This window comes from Carassius auratus, unplaced genomic scaffold (genome assembly GCF_003368295.1).
Source record: "Carassius auratus strain Wakin unplaced genomic scaffold, ASM336829v1 scaf_tig00216278, whole genome shotgun sequence".
NCBI classification, from domain to species: Eukaryota; Metazoa; Chordata; class Actinopteri; order Cypriniformes; family Cyprinidae; genus Carassius; species Carassius auratus.
This window is the reverse complement of record NW_020528488.1, coordinates 1-24,992: the sequence shown is the minus strand read 5'-3', so window position 1 is coordinate 24,992 and position 24,992 is coordinate 1. Positions and strand designations below refer to the sequence as shown.

Here is a 24,992-nt window from a genome sequence, read left to right as displayed (position 1 = left end):
AGTAGTAGCTGTCTTGTTTTTAAATCACTTAAATCACAGTGCATTTATTGAGAAGCTAAATATCAGAAGAAAATAAATCATTTCTTTCAAGTTATTTTATGATTAAACTAAGGACAAATATCTGCTAACGGGCTTAGAAAATAATAATAATAATAATAATAATAATAATTCAAAGGAAATCATTTCCCTTTTAATATAACTAATTGAAAAAGTATTGTCTTGTTTTAAGCATAAACGTAAATAAAAAAAATGATGGAAATATTCTCTCTCTTTTCTTTCTTTCTTTCTTTCTGCTCTGATTTAAGACCTTAATTTTTAGAAGGGCAAATTAAAGATTTCAAGATCCTTTCAAGACCCCCCCCCCCCAAAAAACAAAAACAAAAAACAAAACAAAAACAAAAAACAAAACAAAAACAAATCACCATTAGTGTGACAATTATGGGCAGCTTTATCTAAAATCTATGAATTGAAAATAATAGCTTTGTGTGGAAAAAGAAGTCCAAATAATTGCACACCATGTTTGCCAGGCATGTGTTCTTATTTATAGTACTTAAGAGCCTTTTTATTTACCTTAAATTTTGAAAAGTGACTATAAGGCACCCCCTGCATTCTACTAAATATCTCCTTTTGTATTCCACAGAACAAAGACAGTTAAACAGGGTAGGAATGACATGAGCATGAGTAAATCATGACAGAATGTCTTCACTCATCATAGCTGGGTAAATTTCTCTCTAAACAGGACATAAAAGAATGAGTCCAATAAAGTGTCTTTGTGTTATGTCCCATGTGAGTTATTTTGGCAGGTTGGATCTTTTTGGCATGTAAGTTCTCATCTTTCCTCTGTTTCCGTCTCACCCAGCCACCAGTGAGTTCATATCTTGGCTTTTCTCCCGGAAAGGAGAGCCACTGTTGAGGAAGAACTGGGATACTGCCAGTAGGCTGATATCAGATATCCAGTGTTTAGATCACTACAGCAGAGTCCCTGTTTGTCACACACGCTTCAAATCGCAGAGTACCCTGAAGGTTGTGGGTTCAAGTTCTCTGGGGAATAGTGCTATACACAGACAGAGCAAACAACTTCCCGCAGCACACACCAGCATCAATTAAAACAAACTACTATTATCACCTTGACTATTTTCAGATCATGCTGTTTTTATGACTCAACAAATATAAATAAAAGGCAAGAGACTTACAACAATTACCACAAAAAAATCTGTCTGAGCTAAAACTAAACTAAATATCCAACTAACCATGAAATAATGCATATAGTGCATATATTAAGTCTAATGCTATTGTCCAATCATAAGCTATTTTAACACAAATTCATCTGTCACTTGGTAAAACCAAGTTAAATGGATGCAAAAATAAAAAAGACATGAACTCATCCTTGAAAACTGTGAACTAAAACTACACTACATTAATTACATTAAATACAAATTCAATTGCAATAAGGATACATATAGTGTGTGGTGACCATATGTTATGTTATTTTTTACATATGTGTTTAAATATTGTTACTTTTTAGTTTTGTATGAGAAACAACTTAATTTTTGGTAGTCCACTTTAGACATTCTACTGACCATAAGTAACTTTGCAACAACATGTCAACTTACTCTCATTTAAGTATTAGCAAAATGTTAACTTTAGAGTTATGTATAGTCTAGTAGGTTAGGGATAGGGTTAATAGAATAATTTAACATGGACTTGCAAAGTGGCTGTAAGTAAGTAGAGTGACTGTTGAGGGACCATCAAAATAAAGTGTTAGCAGATATTAAGCAGACAGTCTACTAATACTCTAATGACTGGTACTTTAGTGTACGTGTTACTCATAGTTAGGAGAACGTCTACAGTGGACTATCAAAATAAAGTGTTACCCAGTTTTAAATCAGTGTATTGTTGCCACATTTGGGAAATCTGAGTCCTGAATCAAAGGCAGGTGAAAATCACTCTCTTAAATATTGTAAAAGAGAACATGCTGTAAAAGCATCTTACTGTCATGAAACCATCCAGCAGGCCAGAGTCTGGTTTAGGAGGTGCCTGCAGACGCTCCATGGACCACTTTTCAATGATGGAGGAAACCTGGCTGTTTTCTGTGTTTAGGATACGGAATCCAGTCATGTTGACCCCACTGTAGCGGTAGGGCTCCACATCCAGTGCAAAGAGATCCTAAAAATATGTAAAAAGTTAAAAAATGTACTGAAATGTGAGCCTAAACCATGATAGGAATGTGTGTTATATATAATTATTATAATTAATTTAATAATAATAAAAAAAATTATTGGCCAGTCAGAGTAAAATACATCAGCGGTGAAAAAAAAAAAGAGGAAACAGTAATAAAAAAAAATATGTTTTATATTCTTACTTAGGGCATATAATAGCCTGAAATGCAAATTATTTTATGAATATCACTGTGGTTTTGAATGTGAATTATAATATAAAGATTCATACATAACTTACCAGGGTAGTAAAAATGTAGTGGTAATACTCTGTCATCATTCCCATGGCGAGTGCCTGAAAAAATATTCAGAACCATTTTGAGACAAGGGAACAGTAACGCTTTCTTTGAAACATGCAATTTATCACCGAATCAAAGGCGAAAATAATGGCGTTTCTTGTTTATATGATGTTCTGCGGCTTGTAATAATTTTATATGCTGTAGGACTGTGAGCTGAAATCATTTGAAGCTTTCTTATCTTTCTATTGTAATCCTCTGAAACACTCTGAGCTCTCTTCATTGCTCATAAATACAATACAGAGGGACATCCATGCAAAGTCTGTGCTCTACCTCTAAATAAAACAATCTGTTGTTCTTGTATTTTAATGTGGATTTTTGTACACCTATATACAGCTGAATATCTTTGGTCTCTGGATATCTTGCTTGGTATCCATAGCTCAACCTTGAAAAAACACATCTCAAAACCTCTATATTTGTCTGCACTCAGTCCAGCTTTCTTTGACTACAAGAATGTATTCTTTAGCTAGCCCATAGCTCATTCTGTGTTGTTTGCTCTTGGTAAGTGTGGTTTGTCAAGATGTGTTGCTTGTAGTAGCAGCTCAGTCTGTGCTGACTGCACAATTCACAAAAAGCATGATTCAGATGGTAGGACAATTTCAGTAACACTGAAGTTTAGGCAACACATATTCATGATTAACAAAGTGTTTTCCCTCAATAAACTCCTAATTTGACGGTAAGCAAGATCGTTGTTGTAGTAGTTATGTGTGGGTATGGGGAAAGTTTAAAGGATCTAAAACATGGTCATTCTTTAATATGTGCTTTAATAACTGCTAATAAACAGCCAATATATTAGTAATTGGCACACTAATAAGTAACAAGTTAATAGAGAATAGTATTGCCTAATCTAAAGTGTTAACAATTCTTTCATATGAAATTTACAGAGAGTTCAGAGTGGATTTTGGGTGGTCATTGTGGGGGCTTACACACTGGGGGGAAAAGAAAAAAAAATAAGTGGAAAGGAGACGTTTGACGAAGGAGATAACAAATAAGGCTTTTAATGATCACGGGAGGAAAAAAGGGCACATCCAAACACAAATCGAAATAATACTACATCACATTCATAGCAGACAAACTGGATCTAAACAGACAGGGTATTTAAACACAAGGGAAGTGATGAGAAGAATGGGAACAGGTGGGGAGTAATCAATTAACTAAACTAGGAATGGAACATGACCAAACAGGGATAAAACAAAGGAACAGAAGTCCATGACTGTGACAATATATATAATATATCTCCCGAAGTCTCTACATCTTGCATATCTCCCTTATTTAACACGCCTGATTGAGATTGACAATTATATGACACACTCCTTTCAATTCATGGATCTCTAATGAGCTGAATATCTCAGTCAGGTGTGAACCAATGTTTTAAAGCACGTAGCTCAGCTTTGACTTCTTTGAAAAGACGAAGTATTTAAACGAAGAGCAGATTGGATTTTATTTTGCTCATTGCTTGTTTGTCTCCATAGCTGTAATGAGCTCTCAGGTTCCCACGCCAATCCAACCACGCACTCACGCAGCATCTCCCGGAGACTGATAGACAACTCAATCCATTCCATAACAATAATTAATTTATGGGCCAAGCTGTTGTGTTGCTAAACGATGGAACAACAACAATCTATACCCAAGTGTCAGCCTGTTGCATGCATTCTATTTAGTGTGCACTTCAGGGCAATGTGAAACATACATGAGGCGGCGAAGTGCAAGTGCGCCTGTTAACAACTGTTACATCACAGACAAGATTCTTTATAAGCATGTGAGCTAATTGTGCCCTGTGCTGTGTTCTGGATGGAAATAAACGTCTTTAACATTGCTCACCCTGTGATATCTTCAGCTGTATTACCAGAAGCTGCTGTGCGACACAGATGTGTGTGTCTGATACACATTCAGACTGCTAGAACGATTATATATCACACATTATTACTCCTGTCAGCCTGGCGAGTGTGATTAGAATAGGTAGAGGTCAGGCCAGTAATTACATTCGTTGTTGTGTGGTCAAGCGCTGTTAATAACAGGTGGTATTGTGAGAGAAATCTACAGACTGCTGGTGGAAACTCATATTTCCTTGGATGAACCAGTGTGCTCGCACCATTACTTAGTAAAACTGTCAGAAATGGGAGCACATTAATTAAAACTGACACAATTTAGATCATTATAGCTCTGAACTTATTCCTTACAGAGCTCTCATGAAAATCCTAAGCACTGAGAAGTAATATGGAGGTATTTTGATGGATAGTACCATTTTTACTAAATACCAGAAGACAAATAACTCTTTGATTCTAATTAGCATGTAACTGATTCACTAAGGGTAAGATACGGAGAAAGTCCAGTCTGAAGTTTCTGGCTTTATTAACCTGACACAGCCCTAAAATAATTATCATACAAGTACATAAAATATAATTAAACTCAAGCTTTCTCTTGTGAAAAAGTAAATACTCTTTAGCATACTTTTAAAAAGTATACTTATGGAAACAAAATAAGGTACGTAAGTTTGAATGTAACATTTTCCAACACTTATTTTTATCCATTTATGCTGGGGCTCCCGGGGAGCAGTTGGGGGTTCACTGCCTTGCTCAAGGGCACCTAAGTCATGGTATTGCCACCCCGAGACTCGAACCCACAACCTGAGGGTTAGGAGTCAAACTCTCTAAACACTAGGACACAACTTCCCCAAATTAAATTTTGCCAATGATAGTTCCAAACAAAGATCACAGCACTGTTTTGCATCTCTGAGCGATGGATCGGTGTTGACTTATGAAATGAATCAGATTTTTGAATGAATCGGTTCACTCATTAACACAGTCAAATGCTTTTCAAAGCAGCCCTTTGAATGAATCGGTTGAATCATTCACTTGCTGTCACCTACTGGCAGTTTTCACATTTCGTTTTTTTTTTTTTTTTTTTTTTCATGTTTTAATTTTTTTCAAACATTTTCAAACATTATTTCAACCTTTTATGTTAAAAACAAAACATTAGGCCATTTTTATACATCTGTATCTGAAGTTTAAATTAATCCATGTCCCTTCTGAGATACATAAACTGTGATTTCAGAAATGTTTCCTTGTTGGAATGAAAGACACTAATTAACCAGATGAAGTGCTACTTATTCTTACCCAAAAATACAAAATGTAAAAAATTGTTAATACTGAACACAATCTTGCTCAATCCGTGTAATGAAATTTCCATTTTGCATATACTGGTACATTTACTTTCAATACTTAAGTACGTTTAAGATTTAAAAAATAATTTTTGTACTTAAGAGTACAAAATACTTACATACTTTAAGAGTTTTACTCAAGTAATATTCCCAATGGTAACTTCAACTTCTACCAAAGTCATTTTCTGGTGAGATATCTGTACTTTTACCTGAGTATGACTTTCTGTCACGGTGCAGGGTGCCATCTCAGCTTCCCCTGCGGTCTGTGTTGTCCTGTCTGTTTGGTAGCTCATGGTCTGGGCAATCAGCGCTGATCTTGGCAGGGCTGTGCAGATCACGAGCTGACTCTTGATGTCTCTGCTTTTCTGTCTGTTGTCGTGAGTAGATTGTTTTGTCTTTGCCCATGTTTTGTATGGTTCTAAGTATCAGTCTAACCTTCTGTTTTTTCCGTCAAAAAGGATTTGTAGTTCAGAGATCCGGCAGCACGAGTGGTCCGCAGTGTGCCGGCCAGCTCGGAGATGTCTGTGTGCGCCAGAGCATTTTATTATTGTTTATATTATTTTGTTTTTTGTGGCAAGAATAAAGATTCTCCTTTTCTCTACTCTGCATCTGAGTCCTCTGTCTAGTACGCACCCTGACAGAATCTACTCACCATAAATGGATTCAGCACAGGAAACAGAGCTGCTCCGAGCTCTTCAGCAGCAGGGCTCTCTTCTGGGTCGACAGCATGAGGAAATTGCAGCTTCTCGTCCCGCCTACTCGGAGATCGCTCTCCAACTCAACCGGCTAGCCAAATGGCTTGCCCAGCTGCAGGCCAGCCCTTTGGCTGCCCCGTCTGTCCCGGATGCCCAGTGGTCGCCACGCAGAACCGCGACTCAATCCACCCGTTCCATACTCGGGTGAGCCCAACTCATGTCGGCCATTTCTGTCCCAGTGCTCGCTGACTTTCACTCTCCAGCCTTCCTGTTTCCCCACGAAGCAATCCAGGGTGGCGTTCATCATCACTCTCCTGGTTAGTCAAGCGAGAGAGTGGAGAACGGCTATGTGGGACAGCAAGCATGACTGTTGTGCGTCGTTTGAGGCCTTCTCGAGTGAGCTGCGCAAGGTGTTTGACCACTTGGCACGCGGTATTGAAGCAGCATGAGCATTGTCGCTGCTTCAGCAGAGAGAGCAGTGAGTGTCCAGTTACTCCATTCAGTTCCGCACGCTCGCCATGTCCTGCGGCTGGAATGAGAAGGCTCTCTGGGATCACTTCCTCGACAGCCTGGCTGAGCAGGTGAAGGACAAGATCTATTCACTAGAGATGGATGGGCTTATCGATCTCGTCATTCGGTTCGACGACCAGATAACTCTCCGTTCTCTGCACCGTAGAGAGGGGATTCCTCATGAACACGTCACCTGGGTCCTGTATGGAGCAGCATGTGACACAATGTCTCAACGCCGCATCCTCCCGGAGGAGGAGCCTATGCAGATTGGGAGAGCACGGCTGACAATAGGAGAGTGACGCTATCGCTTGGATAATCAGCTCTGTCTGTACTGCCGTGAGGCGGGTCACATGGTAGTGGCGTGCCCTGTGGCAGGGCGACGCTTTTCACGCAAGGGAGAGTTCATGGTGAGCGTCACTACAACTCGACTGCCAACTGGTGGCCGTTCAGAGTTCCAAGCTTCAGTACAGTTTGGGGGCGCTGTTTTCCAGGTTTCGGCATTGATTGACTCTGGAGCAGAGGGCGACTTCATGGATTCCAGATTGGCAACTCGTCTGGGGATTTCGGCCGTTGCACTGGCTGAACCTATATCTGCCAGGACACTTTGTGGCACCCATCTCACTAATATCACTCACACCACCCAGTGTGTCGTATAAACCTCGTCTGGTAATCATGCTGAGGAGATTAGATTTCACCTCATTCACTCGCCAACCGCTCCAGTGGTGTTGGGTCACACTTGGTTGGTTAAACATAACCCTCATATTGGTTGGGCCCGTGGTTCTATTTTGGCTTGGAGCCCTTTTTGTTTAGCTCAGTGTTTGGGTGCTGCTTTTCCCCCTGTCTTGTCTCATTCTGTGTTGCAGGAGGAGCTGATTAACTTGGTGGATGTACCGGAGGCTTACCATGATTTGAGAGCAGTTTTCAGTAGGTCCTGAGCTTCATCTCTGCCTCCACACCGCCCGTACGACTGTGCGATTGACCTGCTTCCTGGCACTTCTCCACCTAAGGGGCGCCTTTACTCTCTGTCGGGTCCGGAGCGGGAGGCCATGGAGAGGTATATACATGATTCTCTGGTAGCAGGCATTATCCGTCCCTCATCCTCTCCAGCGGGGGCGGGGTCCTTCTTCATGGAGAAGAAGGATGAATCATTGCGCCCCTGTATTGACTATCAGGGGGTTGAATGACATTACGGTAAAGAATCATTATCCTTTGCCATTAATGTCATCAGCCTTCGAGCTCATTCAGGGGACAACCATCTTTACGAAGTTGGACCTTCGCAGTGCTTATCACTTGGTTAGGATTAGGGAGGGGGACGAATGGAAGACCGCCTTTAACACCCATACAAGGCACTTTGAGTATTTAGTTATGCCGTTTGGGCTTTCCAACTCCCCGGCGGTCTTTCAGGCACTCGTCAACTACGTGCTCCGAGACATGGTCGATTGGTTTGTTTTTGTTTATATCGACGACATCCCAATTTTCTCCCAGAATGAGCGCGATCATGTCCAGCACGTCAGGCGAGTGCTCCAGCGGCTGCTGGAGAATCGTTTATTCGTTATGTTGGAGAAGTGTGAGTTTCACGCACAGTCAGTTCCGTTCCTGGGTTTTATTCTCTCGCCAAGGTAAAGGCAGTTGCTGATTGGCCCACCCCAGATAGTCGTAGAGCGGTCCAGCGCATTCTGGGGTTTGCCAATTTTTACAGGCGGTTCATTCGGAAACTTTAGCCAGATCGCCCTTCCTCTGACTGATCTCACCTCCACAAGGAAACGATTCTGTTGGTCATCGCAGGCCCAAGCTGCGTTTGAGAACCTTAAGAGTCGACTTGTTTCGGCCCCCATTTTAACGACCCCTGACCCAGCTCGTCAGTTCATTGTGGAGGTGGATGCGTCAGAGGTGGGGGTTGGGGCAGTTTTGTCTCAAAGATCAACTTCGGACAAGAAAATACATCCCTGCGCCTTCTTTTCTCATCGTTTAACCCCCGCGGAACTGAACTATGACATTGGGAATAGGGAGTTAATAGCTATCAAGCTGGCCCTGGAGGAGTGGCGTCACTGGTTAGAGGGAGTGCGATTTCCATTTTCATTTGGACTGATCATAAGAATCTTGAGTACATTTGCACCGCCAGGAGAATAAATTCTAGGCAGGCCCATTGGGCATTATTTTTTGGACGTTTCAGGTTTACCATTTCTTATCGCCTGGGCTCTAAGAATGGTAAACCTAACGAGCTGTCGTGGGTTTTTGAGGCTGAGGCTAGTCCCACCCTCCCGGTGGCCATTTTGCATCCTGAACGGGTTGTGGCTGCTTTCACCTGGGGGGTGGAGTCCAAGGTCCATGCGGCACTACGCCATGGACCAGGTTGACCATGGTAGAATATGTGCATAACTCCCTCCCGGTCTCATCTATGGGTTTGTCTCCCTTCCAGTGCTGTTTAGGCTACCAGCCACCTCTATTCCCCTCTCAAGAATCCGATGCTGTTGTTCCCTCCGCGCATGCATTTATTCAGAGATGCCTCCATACTTGGAGGATCGCCAGAGAAGCCCTCACTCCGACTGGCGAGAGGAACAAGGCATCGACGAACCGTCACCATACTGAGCCCCCACTTTACGTGTGTGGTCAGAGAGCCTGGTTGTCTACTAAGGACATTAACTTCAGACTGCCTTCACGTAAACTGGGACCCAAATTTGTTGGACCGTTTATCATCGCCAAGGTGCTTAGTCCAGTGTCAGTTCGGCTCGAATTGCCCCCTCTGTTTAGAAGGATCCACCCGGTTTTCCATGTTTCTAAGATTAAACCCACCTTTCGCTCCTCCCTTCAGCCACCGACCTCTGCCCCTCCGCCTCCTAGGCTTATTGAGGGGTCGCCTACCTATACTGTATGGCAGCTCATTGATGTGCGGCGTAGGGGTAGAGGTCATCAATATCTGGTAGACTGGGAGGGTTATGGTCCGTAGGAGAGATGCTGGATTCCAGCTCGCGATATTCTGGATCACGCTCTCATTGATCAATTTCATCAGTGTCATGGTGAGTCCCCCCCTGCTGTCTGTGTTGTCCTGTCTATTCGGTAGCTCGTGGTCTGGGCAATCAGCGCTGATCGTGGTGGGGTTGTGCAGATCACGAGCTGATTCTTCCCCACCTGTCGCTCGTTCCCCCACTCCCTTATATGTCTCTGCTTTACTGTCTGTTGTCGTGAGTAGAATGTTTTGTCTTTGCCCATGTTTTGTATGGTTCTAAGTATCAGTCTCACCTTCTGTTTTTTCCGTAGTTCGGAGATCCGGCACCGCGAGTGGTCCGCAGTGTGCCGGCCAGCTCAGAGATCTCTGTGTGCACCAGAGCATTTCTAGGTGCACATTCTGTTGTACAGTAAAAAAAAAATATATATATATATATATATATATATATATATATATATATATATATATATATATATATATTTTTTTTTTTTTTTTTTTTTTTTTTTTTTACTGTACAACAGAATGTGCACCTAGAGAACCAGCTGACAATGTCAATTGTTCTTCATGTGTTTTTCACATTGGTCACATTTGATCTCACGAGTCACCGTGAAATCATTCCTAAAATCAACTGGTGTGTGGTCTTGCGGTCTGGTCGAAACATCTAGTTTGCACGTTCAGAGAATTATAAGGCTAAAAATATTTGGAAATTGTCTTCATGTCTGTGGTCTCCCATGGTTTTAAAATCTGTTAATATTTGAAAATCGTCTAGTGTGTCCTAGGTCTTATTTAGTTGCCTGTGTTGGCCCTTGTATATAGAGTTGTTTTTGTCTGTTCTCATTTCATGCAGTGTTTAAGTTTATTCTTGGTAATCTCTTGATATCTCTGTTTGATAATTAAGACTTGCTAATTCGGATTACCTCAACTTCTACATATTATCAATTGTGTGTTCTAACACCTCACAACGCTGACAAAATATTGCTTGCTATAGCAATATTACACTCTTTAAAGGAAAAACTAGTTCAAAAAATGTATTGTATCTTCTGTTACAAATTCAAAAATTTCACGTAGAGCTAGGAGCTTAACATTTCTGCTAAGCTCATTATATAAGAAATAGTAAGCAACTTACATGTTAGACACAAAATTGCCAGTTACTTTTGTTTGTTTTTGAACAATCTGGAACAGTCTGTCTCAGGGCCATTGACAGAATGTGGTTTTGCACTCACTGCGCTACTTTTTAATTGGTTTTCTATGTAAACACATGGTGGATGGACGTCTTTGATCCTTGCGCTCAAGACATTAGCCAGACAGACATCTTTGTTCCACCCATTCAAGTGCTGAAAATTGCAACACTTTTTTTTTGCTTTCCCGTTATGCACAATTAAAAAGTTAAATGTTTGTATTTATTGTATATTGTATACAGTTAAAATTATATTGAATACAACAGCAAACCCATATTCCATTAAATAATGACATTTCCCCTTCTAGGGAATGTACACTGCATCCCCTAGTGAATATTTTTGGGACTGCCCCCAGCAGGACTGGTGTCTGAAACACTTGTGAAACAACCCCAATCCCCGTGACGTACCAGGTGGATCGCCAGAAGTATAAGAGGACACCTGCCAAACACACCACCAACTTTTGTTGTCTTCAGGAGCCGTTTGTTTGACAGTGCATGTGAAGGCATTATGGAGACGCCAAGAAAAGCTTGTGAATTAGGAATTGTAGGTGGGGGAGTGAATGTACAGCATTCTCTCCATACTCAATACCCCGACTGAGATGCCCTTGAGCACTGAATCACCAACTGGCATAAATGGCTGCCCACTGCTCTGGGTGTATGTTCGCTGCTGTGCTGTGTGTGTGCACTTTGGATGGGTCAAATTCTGAGTGTGGGTTACCGTACCTGGCTGTATGTCACGTCAGTTACAAGTGAGCATTATAAAAAGTATGTGTGTCTCTGTGACTGAGGTTTCAGACACCAAAGACACGCTCAATGTTATATGTATTGGTGCAATTTCCAATGAGAAAGCTCTATTCACATTTTTCCCTCTTCTCGAGAGATGAGGGACAAGCATCTGCATCTCATGGTTTGGGTCCTGCTAGTGCCAAGGTGGGGTTCACAGGCCAAGCTTTCAGAAAAGTTTTAAAAGGGTATGGACCTTTTGAAAGCTTCTGCTGCAAGTTTAAGCACCGAGTGGGATCCATATGCTCTTTCTCTTAGGTTATTTGGCTCCGCTGCATTTTGATTTTCAGCATGCAGATCATGCTAATGTTCTAGATGCGCCGCTGTCACATTCCAGGTTTTTCGGCACCTCTGATGAGGCAGTGGTCGAGAAATTTAGGGAGGTGACGATGCAGGCTGTTGCCTTTCAGAATGTTAATTCCCTACCATCCCAAGTCTTCCTCTAAACCTCTGATTGGGCTGGTCCATCTCGATCTGAATATCACTTTTAGAAAAAGTTGATTCTGTCCCCCCACACGTTGTTGGACCCTCCGCCGATATTTCAGCCCATGTTCTCTTATTTGTTTATTTAGATTTGAGAAAGCTAACATTCAGCCAATCACAAGGCAAATCATCTCTTGGGTGCATCTGTCATGAGCTTAAAATCTCCTGTTGCTCTCATGATTTCACTTTGCCCTTATTGCGGTTTGGGGGTTAAATTGCACCTCTGAAAAAAGCAGTGTAGCTGTGTTATTAGATTTCCTCCTGATTGGCTGGGTTACCCATTTTTCTGAGTTATGTAAGTGGCCCCAGGCATCAGTAGCTTGCCCCCTTCTGAGGGAAGGGTTGTTGTATTTGTGTTGCTTCTCTTGGCGATCTCTCATGCGCCGTAGCTTGACTGTGTGGGAGTTCCATATCCATATAAATTCCCTATATTGTCCGCTAGAGGGCACAGTGCAAGTTCCTTAGAAAGGGAATGCCTTGGGTTATGCATGCTATGCCTATGGTTTGCCTGTTTTCACATCTCCTTTAAACAACCAAATTGGTGCATGCGGCAGGTGCCCTCTTATATTACTTGGCACCCTCCTGTGAGGTCACGGTCTATGTCGGCCAATGGGATTAGAGTTTTTTTCACATTTGCTTCAGAAACCAGTCCTTTTGGCGGCAATCCCCAAAGTGTCCGCTAGGGGTATTAGTGTATCGTTCCCATGGTTACATGCGTAACCCAAGATGTTCTCATTTGATGTGAAAAGAAACATATGGTTGGGAAAGAATGACACTGTAGCATGAGCAGATTTTCAAGTTCAAAAGTTTCAAAGGTGGATATCACACTAACCCTTGGAGAGCAGATCATTATAGAAGCATATATCCACTGCCACTGATAATGATTATCTTATCTAAATGTAAAATGTTGAGAAATTGAAATAATAATAAAATTAAATAAACAAATAAACAAATATTGCAAGTGACGTCAATTGCGGAAGCATCATTGTCTTGAGAGTGCAAGTGCATGTCTGCAGCCAGACCCTTCTCAAAATATAGCATAAACCTATATATTAGGAACAAAAGTTGTTAAAAGCATTGTTCTTATAGCACTTCACATCAGGAGCATTACCCTATTAACCAATTACATGCAAACATACTGACTAATGTAGCATGTAAGTTTGACTGGCTGATGGGTAATCAATGAAACCAGTACACTTTACTGATTTTTTACAAATCATTCTCACACACAAGATCAAAAGAGTCAATAAATGACATAAAAAGAAGAAAAATCACCATATCAACAAATAATCCACATTTTAGGATCAGAAAGATGAGGGCTCTGTTCTTCGCAACAAATGTAAAATAACTCAACATGTCAGATCTTCTCATTTTTGTAATTCATATCTGGCTAATTTAGTTCTTAACATACACTTCTAGACTGAGTTGGGATAACTTACTGTAAGTAGCAATGCACAATTGTTTGGTGACAATATATTACATTCTATACTCATATAAGATATAAGTATCATCCAAATCATGTATATTAATTTTAGACTATGTACTTAAATTCATTAATTCATTCATTCTTCCATTCATTCATTCTATGCAATTACATTGTTTCGATCATAAAAAAAACCGAATGGAGAAAATTGGAAAAAAAAATTTTTTAGTTTATTTTAGTTCCTTATATTGCACAATGCATTAAAGATAACCAAACACATACAATAACAAACACAACATCTTAAAAAGAAAACAAACATTATGTCTTTCCTAAATCAGATTAAAACACCATGATATAAAAAAATACTTCTTCAAAGCCATTTTAAAAGCAAACACAGAGGGGGCAGTGTAATTGGCTAGATTTAGATTATTCCATAGATGAGGACCGGCATTTGAAAAGACCCGATCACCTTTTCACTTAAAAGAACATTAATATTTGTATTTGGAAAATGTGTTTATGCAGTTTAAAGTAAAAAAAATAAAATAAAAAACACATTATTTTCCACCTTATTGTTTCTGCCCCGCAATTCTGAAACGTGTCGTTTTTTAAAAAGCTCATCATTCTGATAAGGGAGGTGTGCTCTGATTGGCCAAGTATCCAGTGCAATGTGATTGGCCGAAAACCTCAGGCGTTTATGCCCCTTAACATACTGCAATGGCGTCTCCCGGCACGACGAGACAAAAACAATAAAACCCATTACAAACGAGCATGGCCGCGGGAAGTGGGGGTGCTGGGGGTGCTGTAGCACCCCCTAGTGATGAGAGGGAGATTAAAAAAAAATGTAGGCCTATTAAAATATTTTGCACAATTTATAAATTCCTTATGAATATTTTAGAAAATGATTTTGACACAAAGGCTATTACTTATATTTTGGATTTTTCATATTTTGAGGCCTAATCAACACAGGTTCGGAAGTTACGTAAAAAGGTTGGAGATGGAGACAGAAAGTGTGTTCTTTGCGTAATGGATGTGGAGAACTGTTCAATAAACAAATTGCTTAAATAGTCAGAGATTATTTCCTTGTGGTGTGCGTAAAAAGATTTTGGAGTTAATAGAGTTGAGTGTGACATAAACGTGCAGTCACTCAAGCCAGCTGACCAAATCGATTGCATTGTTTTTGCGTTATTGTGAAGTTTGATTAATATTTTATTTTGTTGTAATTTTATTTGTTGTATCTAAATAAGTTGCATGTATGTATAGGCTATCTGAAATTTTAATGAAAGTAATTATTTCGTTTTCTTTCGATTATTAAACTATTATTTCTGATTCTGCTTCTGCTTCAGATTAATAGCACATTGCGCATATCTGAGAACTGATGTCTGTGTGTTTCAGACCCTGGCTGGCTGTGCACTGAAGTGTATATGACAATAAAGTAGTAAATCTCAATGTATTTATTTTTAGGCTCATAGGTTTTTTCACAGCATTCACAGCACCCCCTGTTCAAAATTACTTCCCGCGGCCCTGCAAACGAGCCATTTGTTGCAAAAAGTGGAGACATAATTATGGACTATAATGACTTATACTGTCTATACACATTGCGTTGCATTGCGTCTGTATTGCGTCTGCATTTATGATAAGAGAAACTACAACAAGCGCTACTCTACACTGTGCGTTGGAATCATCAGTGGCAAATTCTTTAAATATGTAAACTTACCGACTATGAGTCAGAACAGCTGGCATCATAGTCTACTCTCAAAGGATCAGGAAACAGTCCTCTAAAAAATCCACTGCACACATCTGAATATTTATAATATGCTGTAAATGCAACTTAACATCTGATTTCTAGTAGTGTCCTTTTTTGGAAGGCAAAACTAAATATTTTCGCTTTCACAATAAAACACAAAGCATCTTCAAAACATGGCAGCATCAACAATACTACAGCGAGAATCAAAATTACGCATTCTTTGCTTGAACATTTGGGCGCTGTTATACAAATTTTCCCACACCGTGACAAACAAGGCTTTAAAGGAGGGTGGGATCTTGTCTATTTACAAACAGCTTGTAACACTCCAAAGAGAAAGGAAAACTTGAAATTGCATCATATGACCCCTTTAAGTCGGAACAGCGGTAACTGGAGCAATGGTTTGTCAGCAGATCTCAAGTTCTTAACAGGTTTATGTAAAATAACAAGATCTGACAAACATAAAATGTGCGAGACCATTTAAAACATTTTAAAATTGGAGTTATTATATCCCTCTTTCTCTTACTAATCAATAGTCTGGCAGCAGCATTTTGAACAAGCTGTAATCAATTTACCAATGACTGAGAAATTCCTAAATACACAACATTACAATAGTCCAATCTAGATGATATAAAAGCATGGATGATTGTCTCCAAACTTTTAGATGAGAGCATTGGTTTAATCTTAGAAATCAACCTTAAGTAGTAGAAACTAGTATTCACCACAGTATTAACTTGTTCAAAATTCAGCTCGGAATCAAAAAATACACCCAGATATTTTTTGCGTATTGGATACATCTTTTTTTATAAAGAGGCCCAAAATAATTAAAAATAAGTGTAGAAGAGCTAATAGGACCAAAGACAACCACATCTCTTTTGCTCTCATTTAAATGGAGACAATTCTTAGCCATCCAGGATTTCCTCAAGACACTTGACAATTGTAGCACAGGACTTATCAACTGGGTGTAATTGGACATACAAATTGAGTATAACAGTGGTATGCAATCTCATGTTTCCTAAAAATACTCCCCAATGGTAATATATATAAAGAAAACAGAATTAAGATTGACCCTTGTGTGAGCCCACGCGATAGGGAAACTGAACTGAAACTGAATGAGCCCTAAATCCTGATTGAAAACAATCATGGATATTATGGTCTGTTAAGAATGCAGACAATTGGAAAGAGACAATCTTATCCAACACTTTCGACAAATAAGGCAGTTTAGTAATAGGTAGAAAATGACTAAAATCAGACGGATTGATATTTAGCTTCTTCAGAAATGGCCAAATCACTGAATGTTTAAGACAAGATAGTCAAACAGCTGGAACAATTGCACCTTACACCTCTCTAAAGAGACGGGTTGGCATAAAATTGGCTGGAGAGTTAGACAGTTTTAGTTTTAAAATTAACTCGAGATCAATTGGATAAAAATTAGTTAGCTGAGCATTATCAGTTACTGAATTGAAAGATTGAGAGGCATACAACATACTTAGAATAAATGCATATAAAACGTCAATCTCACTCCTAAAAAAAGTCTAAAAACTTCATGCACAACTCAGGGTTAGATTTAGGAAAATTTCTTGAGATTAACCACTTTATCAAAGGTGTTAAACAACACTTTTGGATAATGTGAATTTTTAGATATTAAATCTGAGAAATAATCAGTTTTAGCTGTTTTATCAGCACACTAATAGACAGAAAGGCAGTCCTTTAAAATCTCCTTGGAGACTTGTAACCTCTCTGATTTCTATTTACATTCTACTTTACGGCACTCCTGCCTAAGCGCAAGTGTATGATGGTTAAACCAAGGATGTGAATTTGTTTAAAGACTTTTAAATGATAAGAGTGCTGAAATCAGTCATTCAGTCAATCACTATTGGAATATAATTGGAATATCGCATAAAACATTTGCGAATGAAGCGCTGTTTCAGTCCAATGAGTCAAAGAGAACAAAATCGTTACTTCCTGATAAACTGGCACTACATATCACTAAAAAAATTAGGAGAAGCAACTGAATATAATAATTTTCATATATAATACACTACTTTGCCTCAGAGCGAGCAGATGAAACACAATAATTAATTTGCTTTTGGAGGAGAAAGCCTGCTATTTGGGAATGCAGTCTTGTAAGACAGTTCTAGTAGGCAATAATACAGAAATACTTTGAAGACATACTTTGGCTCAGGCATTTCAAAATGACCAAAACAACATTTGAGATGTTGTGCAACGAGACTGGTCCACTGCTTAGTCAGGTTGTGCCACCCTATTGTGCAAAGTCACATGAGTTTTTAATGTGCATGGAGGAATTTATACAGTAAATGTGTTTTTTTTTTGTTTTTGCACTTCCATTACTTGTTTCTGATGTGATATGTGCATAAAAACAAGGGGATGGAATGATGTAATGTCATTTACTGAAGAACAAAAAGTTTTTTTTTTAAAGTTGGTTTAAAGTTTTTGTGTTCCATAGACTTCTGTAGATAGAACCTTTTTGTTTTTTCAATAAAAAATCCCAAAATGTACACAACTTAAAATAAAACATCACATAATGTAAATAAATTGTCACAGAATAAGAATATGTGAATAACTCAATTTTGACAAAAATGTCAGATAGAACCTTGTAATTCCAAGGGGACGATTTGTTCTGTTTCTTTTTTTTTTCAATAAAATGATGTAAGTAGATTTGTCAGAGTGGAAAGCTAATACTACAGGTGTAAAATGTATTAAAATGTTTGTTTGACTGCTATCCTCCAAACTTTGAAGGTGTTTTACAATTTCAGACTATGCTTTGTCAAATCAGCATTTAAAGCATGCTACAGTATATATATATATATATATATATATATATATATATATATAAAATCAGTTAAAGATAATGGAAGTGACTCACCTGTTTAAGGATGCCAGCTGCCATTTCATGACCACAGTCAAAGATTACATGAAACTCTTTTCCTCGTTTCATTTCTTTAAGAAGGGGCTTGGCATCTTTTGTTTCTGCTGGTAGCTGCCGGATTTTTAATCGGATGTTGTAACGAGATGGAGCCTTGATGAGCTCCTGTAAACGAATCAGACCTAAATGGGAGAGGGAGAGAGAGAGAGAGAGAGAGAGAGAGAAAGAGAGAGATTATAAATTAGGCTATTACAGAATTACAGGAATAGCTCCAATTGTACCAATAGTTTCCAAAAATGGAAATTCTGTCATTATTTACTCACCCTGATGTTCTTACAAAAACATTGTTTCTTTCATGGAACACATATGGATAAATATAATTTATATGGTCGCCAAATATTGTCATAAAATTGCCTGCTGTGATGAGTCTGAAATAAGGCAAATTATATTTGTTAATTACCTTTATTGTATGAAGGAGTGCAGCTTGGACAATCAATAAATAAATCTCCTTTTGCGTTCAATTCAACAAAAAAAAAGTTGGATGATATTAAATGATAACAGAATTTTTTTTTTTTGGTTAAAACATTCCTTTAAATGTACAACAGAGCATTTGAAATATAATTTGAAGCCATCTATATAGAAGGTCCAATTAATTTAATTCTTTAAACGAAATTCTCTAAATCTTTGTAATAAGAATAACATAAGAAATGTTTATTATTTAAATATTTAAAGTCATAATATACCACATAATTAAATTGCATGGCCCTTCATTATATATTTATCTTCTCTATAAACTACTTTTCAGGGAAATGTTGCACAATCCTGTCAATTAAATGCCACCTCCTAATGTAATGAGACATCTGATTCCCACCTCAAAAGGTAATCAGCTGAAAAAAAATAAAAATAAATAAGAAAAATTTTCCATATATATATATATATATATATATATATATATATATATATATATATATATATATATAAATATACTGAAGTGTCGAGGCTGTGGAATAATCTCTATTCATCCTGGTACCTGGCACTACACCCCCAAGGTTTCTGACTATTCTAATATTTTAGAGCTGAATGAGCAGTGATATGGAACCATGAGGACGGTTGCTTGTCTCTGAAGGCCCTGAGTCTCCCACCAAGTCGGTCTGAACAATGTAGGCCTTGCTGGCGAAAGCTTATATAATGGCACATCAGGCCGGTGCATTTCTGCACACTATGGTAGTGTTACAGGCATAACAGACCGACCTGCTTAAGGACCTGAGTGAGATTGAGGGGAGCTTCCAGTGTTGTTTGCAAACTGCATCAGTCCAGGAATCTCTCTCCAAGTTACAACGGAAATGGCCTGAACCATCAGTTTTTTTAATGGCAGCCCTAGTAGCTAAGAAGGGGCATCTGTGGTTGAATCTGCCTGTGCTGCAAGATGAGGACAGATTCTTCATTCTGGATTCTTCCTCCACTCACGCCTTCTGGCTTCTTTGGCAACACATTAAATACGGTTATTGAAAAGTTTCAGGAGGTAAGGAAGCAAACGGTGGTATTCCAATGGTACCTCCTTCACTGTCCTCGGGTCCCCAGGGCTGCTCAGTGGGAGCAGCCCCTGTTTTCCCTAGCTCCTCATTTAACCAAGACCAGAAATGGAGTGTTGCTACCCATTGCCTCCCAGCAGAAAGAGCAGGGGTCAGGGTGTTGCTCTCAATCTGTGTCTTCTAAGAAGAAAGCAGATCTGTGAACCATCATTCTCACCAGGAAGACCTTGGCCAAGAAGTCCTGATGAGCGTCAGGGCTTTGACGGCAGACCTCCCTGAAGAGGAGAAATCTCAGTATATGGTGCCTGATCCCCCAGTCATTCCCTCCTGGTTATCCTCTTCACTCCTCTAGCCATACCAGAGGCCAGCCTGTAATGGCTGGTTCCCTTAGTAAACTTACTGACAGTATGGAACCTTCTGCCAAATGTCTCACAATTGATCCTGCAGGCTGTAGAGAGAGGCTTCAGAATCAAATTTGGTTCTTACACACCCCATTTCAACTTTGTTGTCCCCCACACTAGTGGGCACCGAGCATGTAATGGCTGGTAATGGAAAAAGAAGTGGACACTCTCTTGAGGAAGGAGGCCATAGAACCATGCTATCAAATAGTTCAAAAAGCTTTTGGTTCAAGGTGCAAATTGTGCCTCAGATCAGGTCAAAATGGTTTGTTATGATAGATCTCAAGGATGCATACTTCCATGTATCCATCCTTCCTCAACACAGAAAGTTCTTGAGGTTTGCTTTTGGGGAAGAATACCAATATTGGGTTCTTCCCTTCGACTTATTACTCTCACACTACACTGTGACGAGTGGGCCAGGGCCGAGAGCCGTGGGAATGAGGCGAGGTCGGTGGAGTGATTGGAGATGAGTGACACCTGCTCGACCCACAGGTCTTTAATGTAGCAAACATGGAATCAAAACCAAGAAGGGTGAGAAAGCCCAACTGGACAGAGGAACAGTGTTTACTGTTAGCCCAGTTAGTGGATGAACACAAGGCCATTCTTAAAGGAAAATTCGGGCCGGGTGTCACAGCAAGGGACAAGAAGCGGACACGGGAGCGTATAGCACAAACTATTAACAGTTCATTCCCCCTGCTTGTGCGCACCTATAAGCCTGCTATATTCATAAATGCAGTTTTTTTGAGCCTGCAAGATGGGAATGTCCAGTGGAAACGAAATGAACTGCGACACAATAAGATGTTATGAAAGTGCTGTAATTGTTTGTGTGATCACTCTGCTTACAGAAGGTTGTGACAGACCCAAATCATCACTATTGCATTGTTGCATTTTCCCAGTTGCCAAATATCATAATGTAGTGATTACTTCAATTTCTGGTGCTATGGCATTTCTGCACTGTGTCTGAGATGTTAGCACGTCTCTAATAAGATCAATCACAAACATGATCCCTGCATGATCTAATCTATAGCATTTATTAACTCACTGTCATCCATTGTCTGCAACACATTTCTTCTGCCTCATCGTCTTTCTGCCATTTTCTCCTCTGCTAAAGAAACTCTTAAGCCTCTTAAAAGTCCTCGTCTGTGCTCCTAACAAGTTTGACCTTAAGACCTCTTTTAAGGGTTAAGATGCTTTTTGAATTACTTTTTTCTTTACTATGATTTTTTCTTTAATTTTAAGAGAAAATGCCCACATTTCTAAGAATTCTCTTAGAATTTTGTCACTAGGAGCTACTTTTTGCTTTAAGATTCTTTATGAATATGGGCCCTGGAATCTGAGGGTGCAAGAAAAAAATCTAAATACTTAGAAAAATCACCTTTAAATTTGTCCAAATTAAGTTTTTAACAATGCATATTACTGATCACAAATTACGTTTTGAAGATATCTTAATGGAACATTAACATTGGAACATTTTTTTAACCTAAAAATTCTCATCCACACATCTGTTCTAATAATTTTAATATATTTTTTTACCTAATATATTTTACCTTTGTAATTTAAATAGACCATACATGTCATATATTTTAAACAGGGCATCTTCATTAATTAATATTTATTATGAATGTCTTAACAAATTTTAACAACATAAGGGCAGGGCTGGAACAAAGACACGGGGAATGAAATGAGGAAAATAAATAAGGATGCACAGATAAGAACTGAGAAGCACCCTGTGATAAAGTGAGCGCCACCCAGCTCGCTTAGGACGTGAAAAGTGTTGTAAAAGATGTAAAAAAAAAAAAAAAGATCTCTCACACTTTCGTGCATGGTGTAATTTATTTATGTTGCCAAAAGTGGTAGTCCGCAGTGAAGTATTTAGAGGTGTACAATAAAACAAAACTCAAAATGTATCAAAGAAACAACAAAAGTGGGAAACAAAACAGGGAGAGAAAAAAAAAACTTAAGTACAGGTAACACGTATCCACCAATACACAGGGTGGAGGTTTGCTTGAGGCACCGCAGTTGCACTCTCGCTTAGATTTGGTAAACTAGTCCCGTTTTAGTTTGACCTCAGATTATATAGGCCAAACCCCGCCCCCTTTCTGGGCCATCTCAATCTCAGGTAAGTATAACATTTAACACACAAACAAATACCACAACTATTTGTCACCTGCAACATGAATTTCTGATATATATATTATATAATAAACGCATAATCAATTCACACATAATGCATTTAACACTCATTCCAAGACTTAAATACCCAAAGAAGAACCTATTCATGCTAGACAATGGTTTCGCCAGCTTCCATTTGCACTGCACTGGCGCGACCAAGCCTGTGATGTCGTAATTGGCCGCCACTCGTTCATTCGGTTTGGCGAATGAATGAATGTTTCCCACCAAACCGAATGAATCACAGGAACGAAACGACATGACAAGTGCCGTGTAAAACAAGAAGTGTAACAAGATGCTATGTCTCTCTGCCATATGTAGGGATCCATCAGAAGCTAACATGCACTGTGCCGGGTGCACTTTTTAAGCTCTTTGACAGATTTTTGTGTTGCTGGAACGGCACTTCAGCTGTGGTGGTTTCCCATGTCAAGAATGTTGCACACATCAGGCAGCACTATCCCATGTTTGTGTTGCAGGCGGCCATCTCCCCTGTGCAGGCTAAAAGATTTTCCCTGAAAGATTATTCAGAAGAGCATTTAAAATAGCTAAAGATGATGTTGCATGGCAAACTCGATGTTACGTCTTTGTAAAGACGATGTGGGTCTTGCTATAGACAACATATCACCCAGGCATTTTCTGGTTGAGACTATTACCTGGTGCTGGGTGATAGTCACAATCGCTGTCTCACATGCCTTGGCATTTAGCATTCTGAGGTACTGTTTGAGTTGTGTTTGTAATGTTCTCATCTTGGAGTTGCAGGCCAAGTTCTGTTTCCTCAAAGGGGCAGACCTCCATTGCCTCTGCTTCGATCTAGCTCTCGTCATGGCGGCAGTCAGGTCGAGGATACTTCAGGCAGTAGGCTTTCTGGAGAGGAAGATTCGGCTGCGCTGCTGTCCTCCAGGACTATAGGAATGCCTGAATCAGATCTGAATATAATGGCTATGCATTCTTCCTGGAGGTGCATGAGGGGCTAACCAGGTTATGGATGGCACCCTTTTCTACCAGAAACCGACCTGCTAACTCCTCTTCCCTCACCACTCTTAATGGTGGTGCAGCTAGTGGGTATACGGGGGTCCCCCGGTGGAACTGTTGGCTGGAAGGCAGTTGTGTTGATCCTTCGCACCACAGACCACTGCTGTTGTTTCGTCTAAAGGACGAGCATATCAGTATGAGGTCCTGCCTTCCGGGCTTACCCGTGTCTTCATGTATGTTGCAGAGGCCGCAATTGTACCTCTGAGAGAACAGGGTGTTTACATTTTCAACTACCTTGATGACTGGCTCGTATTAGCCCAGTCTTAGGATCAGTTGTGTGCAAACAGGGACTTGGTGCTTTCGTACTCTGCTGGTTGGGCCTTTGGGTCAACTGGGAAAAGAGCCAACTCTCCTTGGAGAGGATCTCTTTTCTCAGTATGGAGTTGGATTCGGTCAGGCATGCGTCCCACTGAAACAGTTTCAAAGGCTCCTGGGACATATGGCAGCTGCAGCGGCAGTGATATGCAGGGGCAGCTTATTATGAGACCGCTTTAACGATGGCTACGTGGCCAAGTCCTAAAGTGGGCATGGCAATGTGGCACTCACCGGGTCCAAGCCACACCATCCTACTGCCAAAACTTGCCCCTGTGGTCAGACTTTGAAATTATCTGGGAATGAGTGCCCCTAGATCAGGTCTCCAGGCATGCTTTGGTTCAAACGGATGCCTCTACCACTGGTTGGGGGGCCATGTTTGATGGGCTTACATTGTCATTGGTTTGGACGGGCCCCCAACTGCGCTGGCACATCAGTTTGCCTGGAGTAGCTGGCAATTCACCTTGCCCTGATCCATCTGAAAGGGCGCTTACAAGGCCCCCTCAGGGGCGCGAGAAGGACAAATCGTACACGGCCCCCCTCTATACCCTCTTGGGACCTCTCTCTAGTGCTCAGAAGACTATAGCAGTGCCCATTTGAGCCTTTGCAGTCTGTTTAGCTGAAGTTTATGCAAATGAAAATTCTACTCCTGCTTGCATTGGCCTTTGCCTTCTTCTTCAGTGACGATTCGTGGCTAGAGTCTCGGCCAGCTGACTCCCAGGTAATTCTGAGGCCCCAGGACAGCTATGTCCCAAGTTTCCCACAAGTCCCTTAAGGATCAGGTGGTGAGACTGCAAGCCCTAGTTTTGCTTTGACGTGTCTGGGAAATGAGATGCTACGTAGACAGGACACAAAGCTTGAGAACCTCAGACCAGCTATTTGTCTGTCATGGATGCCGGCCGAGGGGGAATGCCGTCTCTAAGCAGAGGATGGCCCACTGGATGTGCCATAGTAGCAATAGCTGGCTCCTCAGTGTTATAATTCTATATATTATTTGTTTGCTTTTTGTGTTACAAGCAACGGCTCGGTTATGTATCCAACCCTCATTCCCTGAAGCTAACAGTTGGTATGTAGTATCAGCTTCAATTATTACACTGCTTAAAAAGTAATTGACCAAGTCTATGCTGGTTTGTTGGCCTTATCTGGTTTCCCCTGTTTTAGGGTGGGTTTACAGATGTATAGGTTTTTCCTTTTTTCTTTTTTTGTTAGCTGGTCATGCTGGGAGTCTAGC

The 24,992-nt window shown here is 40.2% G+C and overlaps 1 protein-coding gene across 1 annotated transcript in view; it reads right to left on the bottom strand.

Moving 5' to 3' along the window:
* Window positions 1-23,241, bottom strand: part of LOC113097456 (glutamate receptor ionotropic, kainate 2-like) — a 158,892-nt gene extending 135,651 nt beyond the window's left edge. The window contains exons 1-4 of the mRNA XM_026262686.1: window positions 23,106-23,241; window positions 18,319-18,530; window positions 2,458-2,511; window positions 1,993-2,166 (exon numbers count right to left, since the gene is read on the bottom strand). Coding sequence (XP_026118471.1) covers window positions 1,993-2,166; window positions 2,458-2,511; window positions 18,319-18,530; window positions 23,106-23,241 — 576 coding nt within the window. The remainder of the gene's footprint in view (window positions 1-1,992; window positions 2,167-2,457; window positions 2,512-18,318; window positions 18,531-23,105) is intronic.
* Between the last annotated feature and the right edge of the window lie 1,751 nt (window positions 23,242-24,992).